Genomic DNA, 22,500 nt, shown 5'->3' on the forward strand with positions numbered 1-22,500 from the left:
AATATACCAACCTTGAACAGTGATCACAAAGTTACAGGCCGCTGAGTTTGAATCGTTGTCTGTGGCTGTCACTCGAATGACGTGAAACCCCGGGCCCAGGGCAGCTCCCTTCGCCAAACTGCTGCTCAAGGTCACACTTTGACCGCTGTTGTCATTGACAACGGGGTCAACCCAGGTCACCGTTACTGGCGTTTCCAATGGGCCGGAGTAGAGCTTTTGGTTGGCAGGGCAACCGTTTGTAAACGATGGTGGTTGTCCGTCTGTAAGCAGTTTATGTGCAGGAATTGCTAATGGAGTTTGGAATGTTGGAGGTGGATACGGTATGACGGTTTCAAGACAGATACACCGGTGTAACACGATATTTGTACTCCGCGAAAAATTTACTCCGGAGTAAATATATCGTACGAAATTCTGACTCCGAGTACACCTTATGTACGAGAAAAGAACTCCCCAAGGTACGAAAAAATTACTCCCTCCACGAAATTTTGACTCCGCAAATTTTTACTTCCAGTAAAAATCTCGTACGCGAAAATTGGATGCGGGCGAAGGGATAATGCCAATATGTGATCTCGCGCAACCAAATGTCGCGCTACCCTCCCTCCACCCCTTCCACCACCAAGACTAACATGGGACAGGGGAGTAACAGTTGCGTACACCTGGAGTGGGCAGTAAATTGATCGTGTTAGGGTGGAATCATTTATTCGTTATTTATTCGTCAGGGGAGTAACATTTTCCACCGAAAATTAATGTTGACTCGGAACACACCTGTCGTTGGAAGTAATTTCCTCGTGTACTGGGGGAGTAGTTTTTGTCGTAAAGTGAATAACATTTTTGTACGACATTTTTACTCCGGAGTAAACATCTCGTGGGATTAATTTTCTCGTGTTACACCGGCACGAACAGGCAAGCAAAGACACCCACACATTTATGAACTCACACGCACGCTTATGAACACAAGCAAACAATCACACACACACACACACACACACACACACACACACACACACACACACACACACACACACACACACACACACACACACACACACACACACACATGTATACACACACAAACACACATACTTCAGGGCTGGATCAAGTATAATAGAGGGGGGACCCCAGGACCCCAGCCCCCCCCCCCCCCCCTCCCCCCCGCCCTTTAGGTTCGGCCCTGCACTTACATTTAGGAAGAGGGAGACAGAGAGAGCGAGAGAGAGAGAGAGAGAGAGACAGAGGGAGAGAGAGAGAGAGAGAGAGAGAGAGTGAGACAGACACAGACAGAGAGACGGAGAGACAGAAAGAGACACAGAAAGCCAGCCAGCCCCGAAGCCAGCCAGCCAGACCAAAACACGTAGAAACAGAAATAAACGCTCCAAGTGACCTTGACACGGTAGCGCCTGTGACCAGCTTCTGTCGGCCCTGCACGTGACGAAGGGAGCACCCTGGATGCTGTATCCCGCCTGACACGAAATGACGCACAGCTGAGGGAACACGTGACGCCCTGGACAGACCAGCTGACCTCCCGACACGTTGCTTGGGACACCACAAGACACGGCTGTAGACACAGAAAATAAGATGCTTTCACTCTGAAGATATATGATTATCTTGATAGGTCCCGGCGTCGCCCGGGGTGGCCTCAAACGCATTTGAAGACATGTGCTGCCCACTGAGAGTGTCACTATCAATTCAACTGATTCCTAAGTGCATGTTTTTATGGAATGATTTACCTCCCTTCCTTGAGAAATTTCCAGATAATTGACCAGCAGGTGCCATTGATCATGATACACCCTTAGATGGGGTATGCTGGTATGCTGAGAGTTACCTCCCGTCCATGGATAACATACACTGATCTAAACATAGATCAGTGATAACTAAGCAAGAGCTACCTCCCTTGCACTATATGGGCTATTTTCAACACCATGGAGGTTCGTTATCTGAGAAAGAAAACGCTGAATCAAGAAACTAAAACCCAGGTGCACATCTGCGGCTCCTAGGCAGTGTGCATGCTCACTATCTTGTTCCTGCCTCTTGTCATCTCTGAGTTGTGGCGACCACACATACACACCCACCCACACTCACACACACACACACACACACACACACACACACACACACAGAGTGACACCCCTCCCTCTAAAAACAGGCGGGTGATGTAGTAACAAATCGAAAAAACTAAGCAAGGTATGTTACAATTTAAGGTAATTGTTTGCAGTGAATACTCACGTTGACAGGTCGGGAAAGTAGACGGATTCCACGTGCCGCTATCCTGACATGTGACGGAGGGTGAGCCTTGCAGTTCATATCCTGTGTTGCACGTGTGAGAACACTCAGACCCGTAGACGTTGTGTCGCACTCCGTTGCAGCTCTGTCTGCCGTCCTGAACGTAGTCTGCTCGTGGGCAGTACACCACTGTGCACAGAGCATGGTGTCAAGGTACAGAATAACTCTCAGCATAGTTATACGATCTTATTATAATATATATTATATATGTGCGTTCCCATCTTCAGCAAATGTAAACCAGCACTCAGATCTGCTTGAAACTTTGGCACCATATATATAGAGAGTCGGAGTGGCGCAATGGTCAGAGCGCTTGCCTCTCACACATGGAGGTCGTGGTTCGTTCCCCACTGGGGCAAATACCAATACCCGATTTTTCCGAGCGCTCTCCAGTCCACCCAGCTGGAAATGGGTACCTGTCCCTATTTAGGCCCGGGAAAAGCGAAGGCAGTGAGGGAGAGGAGATGGGCACCGCCCTCATAAAGCTGGCTCCAGAAAAGATCTCTTACATCTCTCTCCTCTACGACCAAATGGTTATGGAAATACCTTTACCTTTTTACATCTCTCTCTCTCTCTCTCTCTCTCTCTCTCTCTCTCTCTCTCTCTCTCTCTCTCTCTCTCTCTCTCTCTCTCTCTCTCTCTCTCTTTCTCTCTCTTTATTCAGGAAGCAGCCTCTGGAACGCTCTTCCGGACGCCCTGCGGCAATCCACCAACACGGATTCTTTTAGAACCAAATATTCTTTCCATTTAATGAACTCAATGAACAAATAAACTTGATTGGTATGTTTTCTTTGTATACAGTTGTTCATTATCGGAATTATGGTTTATTGTGACAAAATCACGAAGATTTGGCTCTGTAATACATTGTTTTGCTGAGCTAATGTATTGTTGGGTTACTTTCCGTTTATCTTCATTGCTTTACACCCAATTTTGAACACTACCTTATGATCTACAATGCTTCTACATAATGCGCTTCATGTACATAAACTTATATATGTTCTACCATTAATGTTTTTATGTAACCTTTTTTTTTTTCTTTTTTTTCTTTACCTAGTCATAGTTATAGTAAAATAGTTTAGTCCCTCTTTAGGGCGAGGGCCAGATGCAAAAAAGCATATCTATGCTTATTCTTGTCACCCTCGAAAAATAAAGATTTGTCATTGTCATTGTCTCTCTCTCTCTCTCTCTCTCTAACTCAGTATCTCTGTCTCTAACACACACATTATCACGAACAGATTCACACACACACACACACACACACACACACACACACACACACACACACACATACACACATCCACATCACCCCGCGCCCGCCGCAGACTCTTATAACTATGAAATCAGCAGAGCGCTCTGGCTTAAAATAACCTCCGCACGGGCCAAGGACTGGAAATCTCTACGGCGACTGTATGCAGTAAAAAAAAGACGATCATCGTTAATTGTTCTTGTGCGTTCCCATCTTCAGCACATTCTCCAGAACTGCCCCCATCTAGAGACAATACGCCAGAAGTTCTGGCAAGAAGAGACCAGTGTTGGAGCCAAACTCTGGGGTCCTGCCGACGAACTGCGCAAGACTGCGGACTTCCTAGCAGCCACTGGTCTGAGGATTTAGCACGGCCATCAACATCGAACGCAGAAGAAGAAGAAGAAGTTCCCATCTTCAGCGAATGTAAACCAGCAATCAGATCTGCTTGAAACTGTGGCACCATTTGCCCCAACCATGTTTTGCTTAGCATGCTAAGTCACGATTTTTGGTCCTTTAAACCCTGAATTAATAAGAATATTTGTTTAGATCTTTCGGAAAAGTTACGTAACACGACACGCTTGATATACACGTTCACACACACAAAACATGCACACACATTCAGGTCAGCCTATTGGTCATAACTTCTGAAAATGTCAAAGCAATTAATTGGGAACTTGAGCAGATATGGCTCTCTCAGTGGAGGACCCCCTCAAAAATGGCCGCAAAATGTGCCTTTTTTGGCCTCTGAAACGGTTGACACCTACCGCCTTTGACAAAAGGCTACACAAATACTAAAGACGTAAGGTGCATAAAACAAAATTATCTGAACAGGAAATTGAATGGCCTTTCCAATGGTAGTCAGAAGTGTTTGGTAAGTGCACATTCTGATTTTTTGCAGATTTTAAAATATGGGGCTTTGGTTTTTGTCAGGTCGATTTTAGGGGTGACCTTGTTTGACAGGCTGCCACGGGATGCCTATACAAAGTACCACCGATCGAACACACGATATGAACAGTAGACATAATTACCTTTTCCAGCATATAAAGTTCTATAAAAAAATTAATTGTGGTTTAACGCTTTTCTGAACGTGCGAAAATTGTTGCAATAATGTTTTGGCCAAGTTTAGTTCTAAGCGCCTTCCAAAAACAGAAATCAACGAATCAGTAAACACATACACAATCACGTACACAATGCCACAGAGATTGTAATGTGAATCTAAATAATAACACTGGCACGGTTGGCCTAGTGGTAAGGCGTCCGCCCCGTGATTGGGAGGTCGTGGGTTCGAACCCCGACCGGGTCATACCTAAAACTTTAAAATTGGCAATCTAGTGGCTGCTCCGCCTGGCGTCTGGCATTATGGGGTTAGTGCTAGGACTGGTTGGTCCGGTGTCAGAATAATGTGACTGGGTGAGACATGAAGTCTGTGCTGCGACTTCTGTCTTGTGTGTGGCTCACGTTGTAGGTCAAAGCAGCACCGCCCTGATATGGCCCTTCGTGGTCGGCTGGGCGTTAAGCGATTGTGACAGGGGAGGCTACCGCTCCTTTCACAACGGACTCTGCACCCGAGTTGTTGGCCTTTAAAGTCAACACCTGTGGTTTGTAGAGTTCTGTTTGTGATATGGTCTGGTGGTTTCCGATTGTCTGTATGTTCATGGAAACCTTCGGGTTTGCATAACAGTTTTTATAGGGCTAAGAAATTAGCCCTAATATTTTCAAACCTGTTTGATTGCACTTCGCTTCCCGAGGTGATCGTAGTGTTTCGGCACTCGGTTACATCTGGCGCTGCGAGCAGGATGGGACTCGGCATGATATGTTCAGGTAATGGCATAATATGACCACTGAACATGTTCGTGCTGTTCCTATTCTGCGAACTTGGGATGGACAGTGGTCTCCCGGTTCGGAACTTCGGGACGAAGTTCATTTCAAACGGGGGCGATTGTGACAGGGGAGGCTACCACTCCCTTCACAGCGGACTCTGCACCCGAGTTGTTGGCCTTTAAAGTCAACACCTGTGGTTTGTAGAGTTCTGTTTGTGATATGGTCTGGTGGTTTCCGATTGTCTGTATGTTCATGGAAACCTTCGGGTTTGCATAACAGTTTTTATAGGGCTAAGAAATTAGCCCTAATATTTTCAAACCTGTTTGATTGCACTTCGCTTCCCGAGGTGATCGTAGTGTTTCGGCACTCGGTTACACAAACAAACAAACAAACAAACAAACTAAATAATAACACAGTGTAGGACAGTGTGCGTTGTGTGCGAAACACTATGTCATAGGATTCTCAATGTGATTTAACATAGAACATGGTGCTATCTATATTTATTACCATTTCAGTGCACCATATGGCTATTGGACCAATCAGGACTGGTTATAGGTGACCCTCTAAAATGTATAACGTTCAGGCAGGGACCCTTTTTGTTTATCACGCTAAACATTAACAAGACAAAGTAAACATTGGAACTAACAATACCAGCGTATTCTACAGAATGACAATTGCTGTCATATACTACACTCTTTATCTAAAAATACAGAAAAAAACAGTTTTGTCGGTGGGTGCTTTACAGAACGGCAAGGCACCACCCACCCTTTGCGTTTGCAATGCCGACCCACTCACTTCAAAGTGTACTTTTCCAAGTTTTGATGATTCAAGCGAAATGGCGTTACTTAATTTACGTCAAATATATCGTTACGTCATTTACTTTCTCTTTGGCATTGTTTCGAAGTCTGTCGCTCTTAGATTGACAAGAGATATCGAAGCATCTGAAATGCATGTTCAACATGGTTTATCTTGTGAGATTGTTGTGTGATCGCATTTGACCTGTGAATATTCATCTCGTCAGGTGAGTGACTCTGATTGGCTGACCCAGGTCACGAGAATGCTTTGATTGACAGGCATAATCAGATAAGAGCGACCCAGTTCCCATTGCGGCTGTTCCGTCTATCTCGCGGGGTCGCTTCGAAATTTCTGTTGGTCGAAATATACGGTAACAAAACCGTTAAATCTAATATGCTGACTGTTAGCAAATGAAAACAGACATGTCTCACAAATGATATCAGCATTCGCCTCCGGCTGATGGCTGATAATCCATTTTCTCGACATGTCAGTTATCAGTTGCTAACAGTCAGCATATCAAAAATAACTCACAATATCGGCAAATTACGTTTCTTGGTGGTCAGGACTCAGAACCATCATGTCACTTGCATAAAATGTCAGGGAAGACGAGGGCCTGAACGCATGAGCAGGAAGTTCGGACTTGTACACACTGCAAAAGTAGGCATGTGCTTCAAAGGTGTCTCGTTTTCTTCTCATGCATTCGGACCCACAGCGGGAAAAGCAGTCTCAAGCATATGAACACTAGTCTTTATAATATATAGATACCTTTTACTTGTACAGTGACGATGCAGTAATCGGTCGCGCCGTGTGAGTCTCTGGCCTTGTACATGACTGCTGTGTTCCCTTCGTTGAAAAGATCCCCTGACTGTGGTCCCCCGCTAACCACGCTAATGCTGTGGGCACAAAGTTATATCACAGTCAACAACAACAACAACAACAACAACAACAACAACAACAACAACAACAACAACAAACACGCGTACAGCAAAATTACTACATTTAGACAAATTGTCAAACTCACACAATGTAGTTGAGCATACTGCATATTTTTCACCAACACAATAATGGTTTCGTCGATTCCCTGCGGCTTGAATAACGTGCATACATTGCCAAGGCAGTGTCATGCAATAGCGATTGCGCGTCATAAGAAAGCGCGTGTTTTTCTCAATTCTGTGTTTACTTTATGAACTTGTACTCGATTGTACTCGTTTGTATTCGATTGCATTCGATTGTACTCGTTTGTATTCGATTGTATTCTATTGTATTCGGATGCATTCGATTGTACTCGTTTGTATTCGATTGCATTCGATTGTACTCGTTTGTATTCGATTGCATTCGATTGTACTCGTTTGTATTCGGATGCATTCGATTGTACTCGTTTGTATTCGATTGCATTCGATTGTATTGAGACAAGATACTCACGCGGGAGGGCCTTCATCTGGGTCAGTGGCATTGGGAGGTGCCCAGCTGACGGTTTTCTGAAGAGTGCCTCTCTCCGCTACTTGCAGGGGGACCGTTGGGCAGTACGTAAACGCGGGAGGTTTGTTGGGAGGGGGTGATGGGGTATCTTCACCTGAAGTGAGCGGTCAAATAGTGAATGGTCAGCTGTGGTCAAATAGTGAATGGTCAGCTGTCGTCAAATAGTGAATGGTCAGCTGTCGTCAAATAGTGAATGGTCAGCTGTCGTCAAATAGTGAATGGTCAGCTGTGGTCAAATAGTGAATGGTCAGCTGTCGTCAAATAGTGAATGGTCAGCTGTCGTCAAATAGTGAATGGTCAGCTGTCGTCAAATAGTGAATGGTCAGCTGTCGTCAAATAGTGAATGGTCAGCTGTCGTCAAATAGTCAATGGTCAGCTGTCGTCAAAAAGTCAATGGTCAGCTGTCGTCAAATAGTCAATGGTCAGCTGTCGTCAAATAGTCAATGGTCAGCTGTCGTCAAATAGTCAATGGTCAGCTGTCGTCAAATAGTCAATGGTCAGCTGTCGTCAAATAGTCAGCTGTGGTCAAATAGTGAATGGTCAGCTGTGGTCAAATAGTGAATGGTCAGCTGTCGTCAAATAGTGAGTGGTCAGCTGCGGTCAAATAGTGAATGGTCAGCTGCGGCCAAATAGTGAATGATCAGCTGCGGTCAAATAGTGAATGGTCAGCTGCGGTCAAATAGTAAATGGTCAGCTGCGGTCAAATAGTGAATGGTCGACAAAGGTGAACTAGTGAATGGTCAGCTGTGGTGAACTAGTGAATGGTCAGCTGTGGTAAAATAGTGAATGGTCAGCTGAAGAAACGTGTCCTTACCAGCACGTGCACACCTTCTGGTAAAAACAGTACGACTCACCATCTCAGATTTGGCAAGGTTGTGAAAAAGGGTAAGACCATGCCCCCACTATGTCGTTTGACTGACTAAAATGACGAGAAAATGCATGCGTAATATTGACAGAGTTGTCTTCCATCCTTTAAACATGGCTGTGCCTATGTGTTCCTTCTAAAAGCCATGTCAATGAAAGGCATCTGTACAGTTCATTGCGTAACTTCAAACACCAACGTATTCTTAATACAGACAACGCCGCTTAACTCGAACTCGCTTAACTCGATTTTCCAGATACGTCGAAGTGAACCATTGGTCCCGGCCAGCAGCCTTCTTGTTATCACTAAAATTCCTTCACTTACCTCGACTTTGGATAGCTCGATTTTCTGCTTAACTCGATCTCATGCCCAGGTCCCACCTTATTTTCATCACATCGGTTAGCTCGATCTCCCACTTTTTGTTTTATCTCCATATAACGTCAAACGAGAAGTGACGCACAAATGTAAACGTCATAAGATTATGTCGCAAACAAAACACGGAAAATGTGACCCTCCACCACGAAATGAGTCGCACGTCGCCTCGCGTGGTTCTGCGCTAGGCTTAAAGGCACAGTAAGCCTCCCGTAAACTATCACAGAGCTCCCCGAGCGTCTACATACAGTACAAGCATACTTCCATTTGAACGCTCACCGAACGGGAACATCCTGGCTGCTTTCTGTCGAGCGTGAGAAATTTTCAAAGAATTTATTTTCGTGGACTTGGTCCAACAACAATGGCGCCTCGTTTTGGTGCTGGACGGCTGTTATGATACCGGAAATCACGCCCGGACAGTAAGCCTCCCGTAAACCATCACAGATACTGTCAGGCTTTTACACACAGTACAAACACCCTTCCATTTGAACGCTCACCAAACGGGAACATCCTAGGTGCCCTACGTAAAGAGCGAGCAATTTTTAAAGAATTAATTTTGCAGATTGTCTCGAACACTTTTTGGACCCATCCTGAACTCAGGTCAAACATGAGTTGTTTTTTTTCTTTTTTTTTTTCTTCTCTTTTAATGACGATTTCAGTTTAATACATACTTGACATTCCTGACTTCAAAATTGGAGGATGTAGTTATATTAATGCAGTCGAACCTGTCCTGGCGATCACCTCTCGATCGCAATCACCTGCCAATTAAGACCACCCTCAAAGATACCCGACGAGAGTTTGTTAATGTTGTTTACTTCACGTTTCCATAGCGACCTCCTGTCTATAACAAACGCTTTAAACCGGTCCCGTTTTGATATGCCTCGGGTGGTCATTACAGACGTGCAGGTTCTTTTTCTTTTTTTTTTATTCTCTTTTGGTGAATTTTTTATTTTTTTTATTTTTTTACATACATATAATTCTGTACATTACAGGACATCACTTAACCAAAAGGACAGATCCATATAACCGAAAAACACATGAACAATTACAACATACATGGGGTGGGAGGATGGGTGGGTGGGGGGGGGGGATGTTCAGAGCTTAGTGGTCGTAGTATCAAAAGGTTTAAAAAAAAAAAAAAAAAAAAAAAAAACCTCAAAGGGTTACATCAAAACATGCATATACAGGCGCCAATCCTTGTAAAATGTATCTACTGTATTATTTACAACTGCGTTATACGACGTGCAGGTTCTACTGTATCTTTAAAAAAATCTCAATCTATAAGTGCACCCTGAAACTGCAGCATTTAAGCAGTATGTCTTCGTCGTATTAAAAAAAAGAAAATCAGTTCTTTAGATGCCTAAATTACCTTGATGTTTCAAGAAAGAACAGAGGGTTGAAAATGAGTTTTACAATTCGAGAAACGACAGGGCTGACCCACCAGTTTGGAAAGACTCATTCAGTTTGTAAAGGCCCGGTCAAACATGAGTTACTTCCCTTCGGGTCTCATTCTATCGATGTAAACTGGCGATAGCCGTGAATCGATGATTATCAAAATGTTTTTGGACCGTGGTGCGTTTTTGCGCTAGACCTAACTTTTAAAATCTAAATAATAAATTGACAGCTTGTTACACAAACATTCTTTAATCATAAAAGAATTCTTTTTTCATCAAGACAAGATCAGTACAATTCGAAGTTGTGAAAGTTTGAAAAAAGAAAAGCCCGGAAGCAGGGTCACGCAAGGGTCGTAGCAAACGACGGTTTATCAGTGCATATCGCCGTTCCTCTCAACAGTCAAAAGCCATCGCTAGAGTTCTTGTGAATTGAACCACAGCCGTTTGTTTCGTGCATAAAAACGTGCTATTGTAAATAAGCTCACATCGAGTCGCATTCAAATGACTAACTGACGACTACATTGTGAAAAAGGGAAACTGGATCACACGGGTTCACGATGGCTCAGGGGTAAGATAAACCATGCAAAAATAAATTCTTTGAAAATTGCTCGCTCTTTACGTAGGCCACCTAGGATGTTCCCGTTTGGTGAGAGTTCAATTGGAAGGGTGTTTGTACTGTGTGTAAAAGCCTGACCGTATCTGTAATGGTTTACGGGAGGCTTACTGTGCCTTTAAGGGTCACCTTAGTCACAGGCTTATAACTCAAACAGTTTTCACTCTTAAAACGGTTTTCACCACTGTATTGAGCATACAAAAACTCTGTAGGAAAATGTAAAAATATGAAAATCATGCAAAGGTGACATGCGACTCATTCGTGGTGCAGGGTCACAAATAGTTCTCAGAGGAAGAGATGGATGGATTGTTTAATTGTATAACCAGTGAATTGGTTTTTACAATGGTAAAACAAAAGAAAATGTACAAAAGCAGCATTACACGTAATCAAATCAAAAGTATATACAGTCAAACACGCTTAAGCCGAACTCGCCCGGGGAATGAAAAATCGTTTTGCTTATCCGAGTTTGTGCATATTCGAGTTCGGATAAGCCAAACCTTTCCCGAGAAATTACCCTGCAGTTCGGCTTAAGCGAGTTTTTTTTCAGGATAAGTCTCTCTCTCTCTCTCTCTCTCTCTCTCTCTCTCTCTCTCTCTCTCTCTCTCTCTCTCTCTCTCTCTCTCTCTCTGCGTGGTGTGTGTGTGTTTGTGTGTGTGTGTGTGTGTGTGTGTGTGTGTGTGTGTGTGTGTTTAAATGAATAAGATCAAAACAGTGACAAGTTACAAGTGCTTTATTCAGTGGGGCTTTATTAATACCTCAAAGCCAACTGTAAAAATAAATGGTGAAAACAGTGACACATCTCAGAAACAAAACCAAAGATTCCACAAGCAACTACGCTTTTGTTAAAAGGATTTCAAGTAAATCATAATAAATGTAATGTTTAATGAAACCCTCTCCATTAAAGAAAGAAAAGAAACAAAATTAGACAATTTGTCTCTGTGGTCATAAATCAAGATCAAATCTCCTTAAACATAGATTGTAGGCAAATGTTTTGTTTCGCTGCATGTTTATTGTGGTTTGATCTTCACTACTCGCTCAAAATGAGCACATACATTCCTCAGGTAGATTTGCTCTTCACAAAGATCTCTTCCTTCTACTACACGTTATCAGTTTCCCCGCATACTCAAAAACAGGTGACGTGTTCGTTTCCGTAGGATAATTATAGCCGTGACGAAAGGCAATTTTTCGTGTAGCGGAGATACAACGAAGAAAGTTTTGTGAGCGCGCCAGCCCCGTTTCTGCTGCAGCAGAGAGCTGTGCGTGTCAGCCCAGCCAGACTTGAAAGGGCGGGCACGCGCAGGTCTATACGTCACCCTTTCCAAGATCACAGCGAAGAGAGGTCAGGTTTTTGTTTCTGCAATTATTTTTCGTCTTTTCACTCGTTTTTTGCAGATCAAGGCGCTCATGCTTGACCTTTTCATTGCAGGCGGCTATGTGCCTTGATTTCTATTTTTATTTTATTTCCCTACACGACGCCCGTTTACGGCGCGAGTTTAAAGAAAAACGCCCAGGCGTTCGTTAATGCCGGTAAATTAGGCTGGCACTTGACGCGTGCTACCAAGTAGGCCTACAGTGGTACTGAACAAAATATTTTGTTTGTTGTTGTTTGGTGTTGTTTTTATCAGTTACAGAGTTGCGGAAACTATTTAAACGTAGGTTAACACAGCGATGTTAAAGCTTTTGTACAGATAATGCTAGGGTTGTAACCTCAGGCGCAGCTCATACAACGACGATGTTAGGTTTTTACGTATTCCTCCCGGTTTCCCAATGGCGAAAAAGGGGTCAGATGTCTCTTTCAGTCTTTGTTCTTCGACTCTGGACGCACACGGCGCGCCTCACTGGCCCCAATGCGCGGACGGGGCTTGCGAGTAGTATGGAAAGCCGTTTGGCTCATAACCATTACACGCGTAATAAAACATAAATACACGTGTAATAAATAATTGATACACGTGTAATAAATGATTAATGCACGTGTAATAATCATTTTTTACGCGTGTAATAAATAATTCATACACGTGTAAGAAATGATTAAATACGCGTGTAATAAATATTTCATGCGCGTGTAAGAAATGATTAAATACGCGTGTAATAAATATTTCATGCACGTGTAAGAAATGATTAAATACACGTGCAGGAAATAGTTTATACGCGTGTAAGAAATGATTAAATACACGTGTAGGAAATTATTTAAATACACGTGTATTTAATCATTACATACACCCGTAATAAACTTAAAACTTGAATCGGAAAATATACGACATGCAAAGCAACAACTCTCGTCTATTCTACTTCCGGTTCGCGCGCACAACAACCGACTTCATCTGATAAACAAGTAACTTACCTTTCCAATGCTGTGCGAGCCTGGGCAAAGGGGTTAAATTGTTCTCGCAAACCTTCTAAGGTGACATTGACGTTTGCCGCTTCCGCCATCTTGAGCTGTAAGCGTGCAAAGCGAGGCGATGAAGACGCATAGAGTGTTTTTCATGTGGATTCCCAGTCCGAGTTTTTAAGTCGCTTAACCACGTAACTCCTGCATTTTTAACGCTTGTATGAAATATTTATTACACGCGTATTTATTCATTTCTTACGCGTGTATGAAAAATGTATTACACGTGTATTTAATCATGTCATACACGTGTAAGAAATGATTAAATACGCGTGTAATAAATATTTCATGCGCGTGTAAGAAATGATTAAATACGCGTGTAATAAATATTTCATGCGCGTGTAAGAAATATTTAATACACGCGTAAGAAATATTTCATGCGCGTGTAAGAAATAATTAATACACGCGTAATAATCATTTCATGCGCGTGTAAAAAATATTTAAATACACGTGTAATAAATAATTACACGTGTATTTAAATATTTCTTACACGCGCATGAAATGTTAATTACTCGTGTATTTAATCATTTCTTACACGAGTATGAAATATTTATTACACGTGTATTTAATCATTATGCTATTCCATAGCATGAGAAAAAAGATAAATTACACGTGCAATAAGAAATAAATACACGTGTATTAGTCATTTATTACGCGTGTATTTATGTTTTATTACACGCGTAATGGTTATGAGCCAAACGGCTTTCCATAGAGTAGTGTGTAGGCGGTTACGCTACATAAGGACTTCTTGATCTTTCAACCCTGCAAGTAGCGGCTAGCATTAGTGTGCGTCACGTGCGAAGAAACGTGTCGTTGCCGTGTAGTGGTTCTTTTGCAGGCTGGGCTCGCGGCGGCCACTCACGAGCGATGCCATGACAGACGGCTATTGTTAGCGTAGACGGTAATCAGCGTTGTAATGCGTGTTTTGTTTCAAGTTTCGGCTTGGGCTTGCTAATCGAACTATAGAGCACCATTTCTACATTGAACTGTAACATTTTGCATGGTTAGTTCTGGGTAATTAATTCCATTGCTACTTTGGTTTTACTATTCCTCATTTAATAAGTGACTTTGTAATTGGGGCATATAGGCCTACAGCTTCATGCAGCCCAGCGTAGCGGGCCCAACTCCGCAATATGGGGCATTTGTGTCCACTTGTGCCTTTTTACGTTTTCACCCAGAGAGACGGGGCACATTTTGCACTGTTACGTTTTCACCCGGTAATGCGGGGCTCATTTTGCACTTTTTGCATTCTTTCGTGTTCACCCGGTAATGCGGGGCACAGTTTGCACAATTTGCATTCTTACATTTTCACCCGGTAAAGCGGGGCATATTGTGCACTTTTTGCATTCTTACATTTTCACCCGGTAATGCGGGGCCCAGTTTGCACATTTTGCATTCTTACGTTTTCACCCGGTAATGCGGGGCACAGTTTGCACATTTTGCATTCTTACGTTTTCACCCGGTAATGCGGGGCACAGTTTGCACATTTTGCATTCTTACGTTTTCACCCGGTAATGCGGGGCACAGTTTGCACATTTTGCATTCTTTCATTTTAACCCGGTAATGCAGGGCACATTTTACACATTTTGCATTCTTACGTTTTCACCCGGTAAGGCGGGGCACAGTTTGCACATTTTGAATTCTTACGTTTTCACCCGGTAAAGCGGGGCACAGTTTGCACATTTTGCATTCTTACGTTTTCACCCGGTAAAGCGGGGCACAGTTTGCACATTTTGCATTCTTACGTTTTCACCCGGTAAAGCGGGGCACAGTTTGCACATTTTGCATTCTTACGTTTTCACCCGGTAATGCGGGGCACAGTTTGCACATTTTGCATTCTTACGTTTTCACCCAGTAATGCGGGGCACAGTTGCACATTTTGCATTCTTACGTTTTCACCCGGTAAAGCGGGGCACAGTTTGCACATTTTGCATTCTTACATTTTCACCCGGTAATGCGGGGCACAGTTTGCATATTTTGCATTCTTACGTTTTCACCCGGTAATGCGGGGCACAGCTTGCACATTTTGCATTATTACGTTTTCACCCGGTAAAGCGGGGCACAGTTTGCACATTTTGCATTCTTACATTTTCACCCGGTAAAGCGGGGCACAGTTTGCACATTTTGCATTCTTACGTTTTCACCCGGTAAAGCGGGGCACAGTTTGCACATTTTGCATTCTTACGTTTTCACCCGGTAATGCGGGGCACAGTTTGCACATTTTGCATTCTTACGTTTTCACCCGGTAATGCGGGGCACAGTTTGCACATTTTGCATTCTTACGTTTTCACCCGGTAATGCGGGGCACAGCTTGCACATTTTGCATTCTTACGTTTTCACCCGGTAAAGCGGGGCACAGTTTGCACATTTTGCAATCTTACGTTTTCACCCGGTAATGCGGGGCACAGCTTGCACATTTTGCATTCTTACGTTTTCACCCGGTAATGCGGGGCACTGTTTGCACATTTTGCATTCTTACGTTTTCACCCGGTAATGCGGGGCACAGCTTGCACATTTTGCATTCTTACGTTTTCACCCGGTAATGCGGGGCACAGTTTGAACTTTTTGCATTCTCATTATTAGTTTTCCCTGACAGATTGTCCATCCACCTTTCCGACTTGCATGGCAGGTTTTGCCATGGGACGCAAATTATCTCTACTCGAGTACTTGGAAATCGTTTCATTCTTTTGTTCTGTGGATGCCAAAACAAAAACAAAAGAAGCCAGCACCATCGGCAGCCACCGTTCGGACCAGACCAGTCAGCACACGGGTTAACCACAATCCGCAGCTGGCGCCCACAGGGACAACGCCACCCTGGATGGGCCAGTTGATCCAGTCCCTCGACGACAAGATCCAGGCCTCCGTACAGGCAGCTATGGAGTCACACCTTCGAAGTGTGGAGGCAGCTCCCCAGCCACTCAGCACCCCCCAACAAGGCAACATGACGAACACGGACTACAGCGACAACCTGGCAACACTACAAGCTTCATCTGCTTCTACCAGCAGACTGTCAGGTACGCTAGGCTTCGTGTCTGCGGCCATCGGGCTACCGTCTCTTGTGTCCGAGAAAGTAAAGGCAAAAATCTGGGCGGGTGAATATATAGACCTCCAAACATTACTCCCTTCTAAAAGTCAAGACAGTTTTCGGCTAGAAATAACAGGTGGCGAGGGTACTCCCACCTTGCAGATTATGCCTAATCAACAGCAGGCAAAGTTGACTCTAGCCATTTGGATAAAAGCATGGAATCGCTTTGTGGCGGTCCTTAGCCTACACAAGCCCCACCTGACCGCAGGTCTTGCCCAGCATATGGAGACGGTGATGTCTCTGGCAGAGAAGCAAGCTGGCTGGGAGAGCTATGATGAAAACTTTCGGCAAATGGTCGCCAGAGGGGATGCTAAGTGGGGCTCTACTCATCTAGAGCTCTACATGAAGGCGGTGCTAGACCACCGGATTGTCTATCAGCAGCAGCAGCAGCAGCCCCATACCGAGCAGAATGCTCGAAACCCACGTGGTACATGCTACACGTACCATATCAAGGGACACTGCATGGCTGGAGCTGATTGTAAGTTTCAGCACAAATGCTATTGGTGTCTGGGGGCCCATCCGGCTTCTCGCTGCCGGGCCCCTCAGTCTGACAGACCTAAAGTCATACCCAGGTTTCAAAACGGTCAACCGGTTACAACCATTTCCCCTGCCACCGCTTCAGGAAGCGGCATGGGTCGTAACAACAACTAACACTAACCTTGTTGTTCACGTATCATTTTATGAAGTAGCTAGTACAGGTTACATTAATTTTTTTTATAATCTTTGTACTTTTTATTCAAACAAAGCATTCACTGTAGTTGAGAGCTAGTGGTAAGGTTGCGGATGTCAGACCTGTCCTTTGTTGATTAACCTATCCTAGACATTGTTAGGCCTTTTGTTCTGCTGTGTTTTTTCTTGTGTGTTGCAGGTCTCGAGGGTTCTCAGACCTGTCTTCTCGTCAGACGTTGCGGTTTCGAGCGGTACAATTATTGCAACTGAAACCAACACGTATGCCTCGGTTGGTGTTCTACGCCATCCCTTACATGTTGCTAAAACAATCAGGATGACTGATATCGTTAAAGCATCCTAGTAAGAATATGTAATCTGGAATATTGGTATCTTGTATAAGTTGAGAGTGGTCTAAGTAGCAAGTTACATATGTTGCAGAAGTTCAGGTAATATTGCGGTTCAGTCCATACCCCTCTCAGTTTCCCGGTTTCCTTTTGGGGTCAACACTTCTCGTTGAGCTCTCAAAGAGAAGTGTTTGTGGCCTGTTTTGACCCAAAAAGGTAGGTCAAGGGAAGTAATCCCCTGGCCCATAAACCTTTTGTATCAGTATCCGAATGTTGCATCATTCGTTTTTCCTGTTTTACGTCATAACTTTTGTTTATTATTCACTATTTGAATTTAACTTGCTTTTCTTTGAAATGTTCTATTTGAATATTATTTCACTCTACGTGGACTGAACCGCAAATCATGTGTTTGGACTTCAGTTTGTAAGAATGTTTGTTCAGAATGGTGAAAGTATGGGGTGTGACTACTTTGATATTGGCATGTTTACATAAGCCTATTCTTTTGGCACTCGTCCTTGGCTGGCGTGTTCACAAAGGCAATTTTTCGTGTAGCGGAGATACAACGAAGAAAGTTTTGTGAGCGCGCCAGCCCCGTTTCTGCTGCAGCAGAGAGCTGTGCGTGTCAGCCCAGCCAGACTTGAAAGGGCGGGCACGCGCAGGTCTATACGTCACCCTTTCCAAGATCACAGCGAAGAGAGGTCAGGTTTTTGTTTCTGCAATTATTTTCCACCTCCCACCCCACCTCCATCATAATGATGGAGGGTATCTAATCGAAGCTGCGCAAGTTAGGTAATCGTTCAGTTTCCTGCTCTACAATTTGTTGTTGTTGCTTATGCATGTCCTGCCAGGGTGAGCTGACACCACCGTTTGAGCTTCGGTGCAGTACCGCATTGATTGGTGTGGAACCGAAGCTGAAGCTTTAGTCCACTGATTGCATTGGTCCACAGCCTACTTCCCTTCGCCCTGAGTGGTTTGGGTTGAGTAGCCCGCGACTGTGGCATCTGGCATTTTATTCACCTTGAGTTTTTCTTTATGCTTGACATACTTGACTAAGCCTGTGTGTTTGTGGCCTGTTTTGACCCAAAAAGGTAGGTCAAGGGAAGTAATCCCCTGGCCCATAAACCTTTTGTATCAGTATCCGAATGTTGCATCATTCGTTTTTCCTGTTTTACGTCATAACTTTTGTTTATTATTCACTATTTGAATTTAACTTGCTTTTCTTTGAAATGTTCTATTTGAATATTATTTCACTCTACGTGGACTGAACCGCAAATCATGTGTTTGGACTTCAGTTTGTAAGAATGTTTGTTCAGAATGGTGAAAGTATGGGGTGTGACTACTTTGATATTGGCATGTTTACATAAGCCTATTCTTTTGGCACTCGTCCTTGGCTGGCGTGTTCACAAATATGTTTATCTTCCTGACGTGTTTTCAAGCACAACAACAACAAAAAAAAGTCTCTCCGACAGTGTTTAGAGTTTGGCTTATCTGTCAAAATCACGTTTGAGATGTCCGTGTTTGAGTTAGCTATTTTTGGACAGAGTTTGGCTTATCCGAATTAGAAATAGTCTTACAAAGAGGGGGGTCTGGCGGGGAATTGGTTTCGGTTTTAGATATCCGAGTTTTTTGCTTAAGCGTGTTTCGTTTAGGCGAGTGCGGCTGTACATGATATTACACTGACTTGATCGTTGATCGTAAAATTTTTTGACAGATGCCTGCTAATAATGTCAGCATACAAGCACACACACACACACACACACACACACACACACACACACACACACACACACACACACACACAAACCGTCACACACACAAACACACACACATGCCGCACGTAAATACGTACATATAAATATATACATGTACACCATAGCAAGCAGATGTGCACACATCATCAAAAAAGCCCAAAGAGCCTGCTGAGAGGTGTCCCGTAGATAGACTACGCTGCTTACCTCGATTTTTCGGATACGTCGAAGTGAACCATTGGTCCCGGCCAGCAGCCTTCTTTATATCACTAAAAATCCTTCACTTACCTCGACTTCGGATAGCTCGAAGTCTTCCTTTGAAAAATCGAGCTATCCGACGTGTTGGATAACACGAACTTCGCATACCTCGAACTCTTTGGGGGGGCCCCGACGAGATCGAGTTAAGCGGCGTTGTCTGTAACTTGTTGTGCTTAAAAGAGCAGGTTCTGGTGAATTGAATGCTTAAATTATATTCATTTACAACGCTAAAATGCAATTTTACCAAACAAATAAAACACCACCACAAACCAGACAGTTGTATCTACAAACTGTACTTACATCTTCGAGACCATCCGTTGCGGCAAGTGAACCTTCTCCAACTTTTTTTAACAAGATGGTGGCCACCGGGCAATATATCTCCTGCAACATTCGATTGAAGTTTACATTTTCTCATTGGTACAATAATATGGGTTTTGGCTCACGTAAGTGTAGCCTATGCGATGCTAAACTTTGTCTGTCTGTGCGTGCGTGCGTGCGTGTGTGCGTATGTATGTACTAGAATGAATACCCGCTTCGCCGGGTACCCGGCTTTGCTGGGAAGAAGTAGAGGAATACCCGGCTTCGCCGGGATGAAAGCGTTGTGGACAGTGACCTTCTTAAAATTGTAACGGGAATATCCGGCTTCGCCGAGATGAAAGCGTTGTGGACAGTGACCTTCTAAAAATAGTAACGGGAATATAGATTGACGCCACACGAAGGAAGGGAGATAAACGCGCAAAACACTGGAGAAGATAAGGAAGAGTTACTGGGAATGGATGTAGTGGATCTACAGAAAAACCAAAATCGGTTCAGGGCTGCGCACGAAGGAAGGGAGATAAACGCGCAAAACACTGGAGAAGATAAGTAAGAGTAATACCCGGCTTCGCCGGGATGAAAGCGTTGTGGACAGTGACCTTCTAAAACTAGGAACGGGAATATGGATTGAGCGTTGTGGACAGTGACCTTCTAAAAATAGTAACGGGAATATAGATTGACGCCACACGAATGAAGGGAGATAAACGTAAAACACTGGAGAAGATAAGGAAGAGTTACTGGGAATGAATCTGGGAAGCTGAACCGAAAAACCAAAATCGGTTCAGGGCTGCGCGCTGAGAGCACGTGTTGAAAATTCTCATCGACCAGGTTGTGTCCGTGGTCTACCTGAACATGCCCACCAAATTTGAAGCAGATCCATCGAGAACTTTGGCCGTGCATCGCGAACACACACACACAAACACACACACACACACACACACACACACACACACACATACACACACACACACACACGCAGACAGACACAAGTCATATATATATATAAATATATATCTATATATATATATATATATATATATATATATAGATATATACGACTTGTGTCTGTGTGTCTATGTGTCTGTGTGTCTGTTCGCGATGCGCGGCCAAGGTTCTCGAGGATGCCAGGACTACAAAATGTGTGTCTTGATGCACATTTAGCTTAAGATTCCAGAAGTGGATCTGTGTCAGCAAGTCTGCCGTGCTGGGTCTGCTGCAAGCACACTAGAACCAGCTCGCAACAGTTGAAGTGAACAGATTGGTGACCATCATCGGTTTCTCTCCGAGTGATGGGTGAGGGCGGAGATAGTTTCCCAGACTGAGGGCATAAAGAGAAAAAGGGGGAGAACTCTATCGTACGTTTACAGTGACGCATTCAGCTCGTGTCCAGTCATTCTAAGACAATTTCGTTAGTCAAAGTACTGCTGACAAGTTTCGGCATTTGTTAACTATCCAAACTGTGCTGTTTAAGCACTACAATTACACGTAGCGGTTAATACTCAATCTGAAAGCGTCTTCGACAAAGCAGCATCGGGCCAAAGCTCACCGTGTAGGGTTCAAGGCGGGTAACTCTCAAACAAACTAATCGTGGATCAATTTCAGCAGCAATATCATTATTAAAACCAAGCATTTTTGACAAGAGAAAACTATAAATGAAACTGAAGGCCTTATTTTTTTAAATTAATTTGTTGTTGTTCAAATCCAGTAATTGATGCGGGGAAGAGAACTAGCTTCGCGCATGAATATTGTTATGCGGAAGGTCTCGGCTTAAGGTAAAAAGCAAGAGCAGGACTGTGTTGGAAAAGTTTATGTTTTTGCTGAAAACGTCGTGGTCAAGGGATAAAAAGCTTACACACCTCGTCCTGAATATCTTGCATATTTTCCCTCGGTTAGATTTTCAGGTATTACCTCACCAGAGGCTCGGTAATACCTGAAAATCGACCCAAGGGAAAATATGCACGATATTCAGAACTCGGAGTGTGTAACCTATATATATATATAATTATATATTCTGTCATAGGAAATGGACTGGGTGGCCGAGTGGTAACGCACTTGCGCTCGGAATCGAGAGGTGTCGTGTTCGACCCTGGGTCGGGCCGCTATTTTCTCCCCCCTTTCCTAACCTAGATGGTGGGTTCAAGTGCTAGTCTTTCGGATGAGACGAAAAACCGAGGTCCCTTCGTGTACACTATATTGGGGTGTGCACGTTAAAGATCCCACGATTGACAAAGGGTCTTTCCTGGCAAAATTGTATAGGCATAGATACAAATGTCCATCAAATACCCGTGTGACTTGGAATAAAGGCCGCGAAAGGTGAACATTCGCCTAACAGGCTTGAGGTTTGCTGGTCGATGTGAATGCGTGATATATTGTGTAAAAAATTCCATCTCACACGGCATAAAAGCGCTTTGAACTTCGGATAAGGCGCTATATAAATAAAGAAAATTATTATAAATGATTTCAAAAAGTGTGCATCGCGCACAATCCACAGTCAAAGCCATTTGTTCTAACAAGGCCCGCCCGGCCCGGGATACAGCATTCTTAGCCACCACGTATAACGTATAACTCATAAGAAATGATCAAAAGAGAAGTCGAATGCACTTGGAGTCAGTTTTTCTTCCAAAGTCAGAAAGCGTGTAGCGGTGTGCATGTCTGCGCGAACATGATGCGCGTAAGAAGTTTGTCTGCTATCAAAACCTGAGATCAACGCATCGACGCAAAAACTGTCATTTTGTAAGTTTGGAACAACAAATCAAGGTCATAACAGCTATATAATCGCTATTGTGTTTTCAGCGTAGCAATAGGGTCCGATATTTAGACTCGAACCGACGAGTCG

General features: G+C 43.7%; 2 protein-coding genes across 3 annotated transcripts in view; one reads left to right on the forward strand and one right to left on the reverse strand.

Annotated features, from left to right (window-relative positions):
* LOC138956917 (sushi, von Willebrand factor type A, EGF and pentraxin domain-containing protein 1-like) overlaps window positions 1–22,500 on the reverse strand; it is a 62,028-nt gene that overhangs the window by 35,306 nt on the left and 4,222 nt on the right. For both annotated transcript variants that reach the window (XM_070328125.1, XM_070328126.1), the window contains exons 5-10: window positions 19,650–19,730; window positions 7,562–7,712; window positions 6,905–7,032; window positions 2,224–2,409; window positions 1,382–1,555; window positions 12–260 (exon numbers count right to left, since the gene is read on the reverse strand). In XM_070328125.1, the coding sequence (XP_070184226.1) occupies window positions 12–260; window positions 1,382–1,555; window positions 2,224–2,409; window positions 6,905–7,032; window positions 7,562–7,712; window positions 19,650–19,730 (969 nt within the window). The remainder of the gene's footprint in view (window positions 1–11; window positions 261–1,381; window positions 1,556–2,223; window positions 2,410–6,904; window positions 7,033–7,561; window positions 7,713–19,649; window positions 19,731–22,500) is intronic.
* Window positions 15,659–18,616, forward strand: LOC138956920 (uncharacterized). The gene is made up of 2 exons (XM_070328128.1): window positions 15,659–16,259; window positions 17,199–18,616. Exons 1-2 carry the CDS (start codon window positions 15,944–15,946, stop codon window positions 17,267–17,269), a joined length of 387 nt encoding a protein of 128 aa, XP_070184229.1. The 5' UTR covers window positions 15,659–15,943; the 3' UTR covers window positions 17,270–18,616.

Source organism: Littorina saxatilis, unplaced genomic scaffold, assembly GCF_037325665.1.
Source record: "Littorina saxatilis isolate snail1 unplaced genomic scaffold, US_GU_Lsax_2.0 scaffold_326, whole genome shotgun sequence".
Taxonomy (NCBI): domain Eukaryota; kingdom Metazoa; phylum Mollusca; class Gastropoda; order Littorinimorpha; family Littorinidae; genus Littorina; species Littorina saxatilis.

Bases quoted from the DNA above. Each gene is read 5' to 3' on its own strand.
- LOC138956920 (XM_070328128.1), top strand. From the start codon at position 15,944: ATGCCAAAACAAAAACAAAAGAAGCCAGCACCATCGGCAGCCACCGTT. The intron at 16,260-17,198 runs GTACGCTAGGCT...TGTGTGTTGCAG, and splicing joins TTCTACCAGCAGACTGTCAG to GTCTCGAGGGTTCTCAGACC.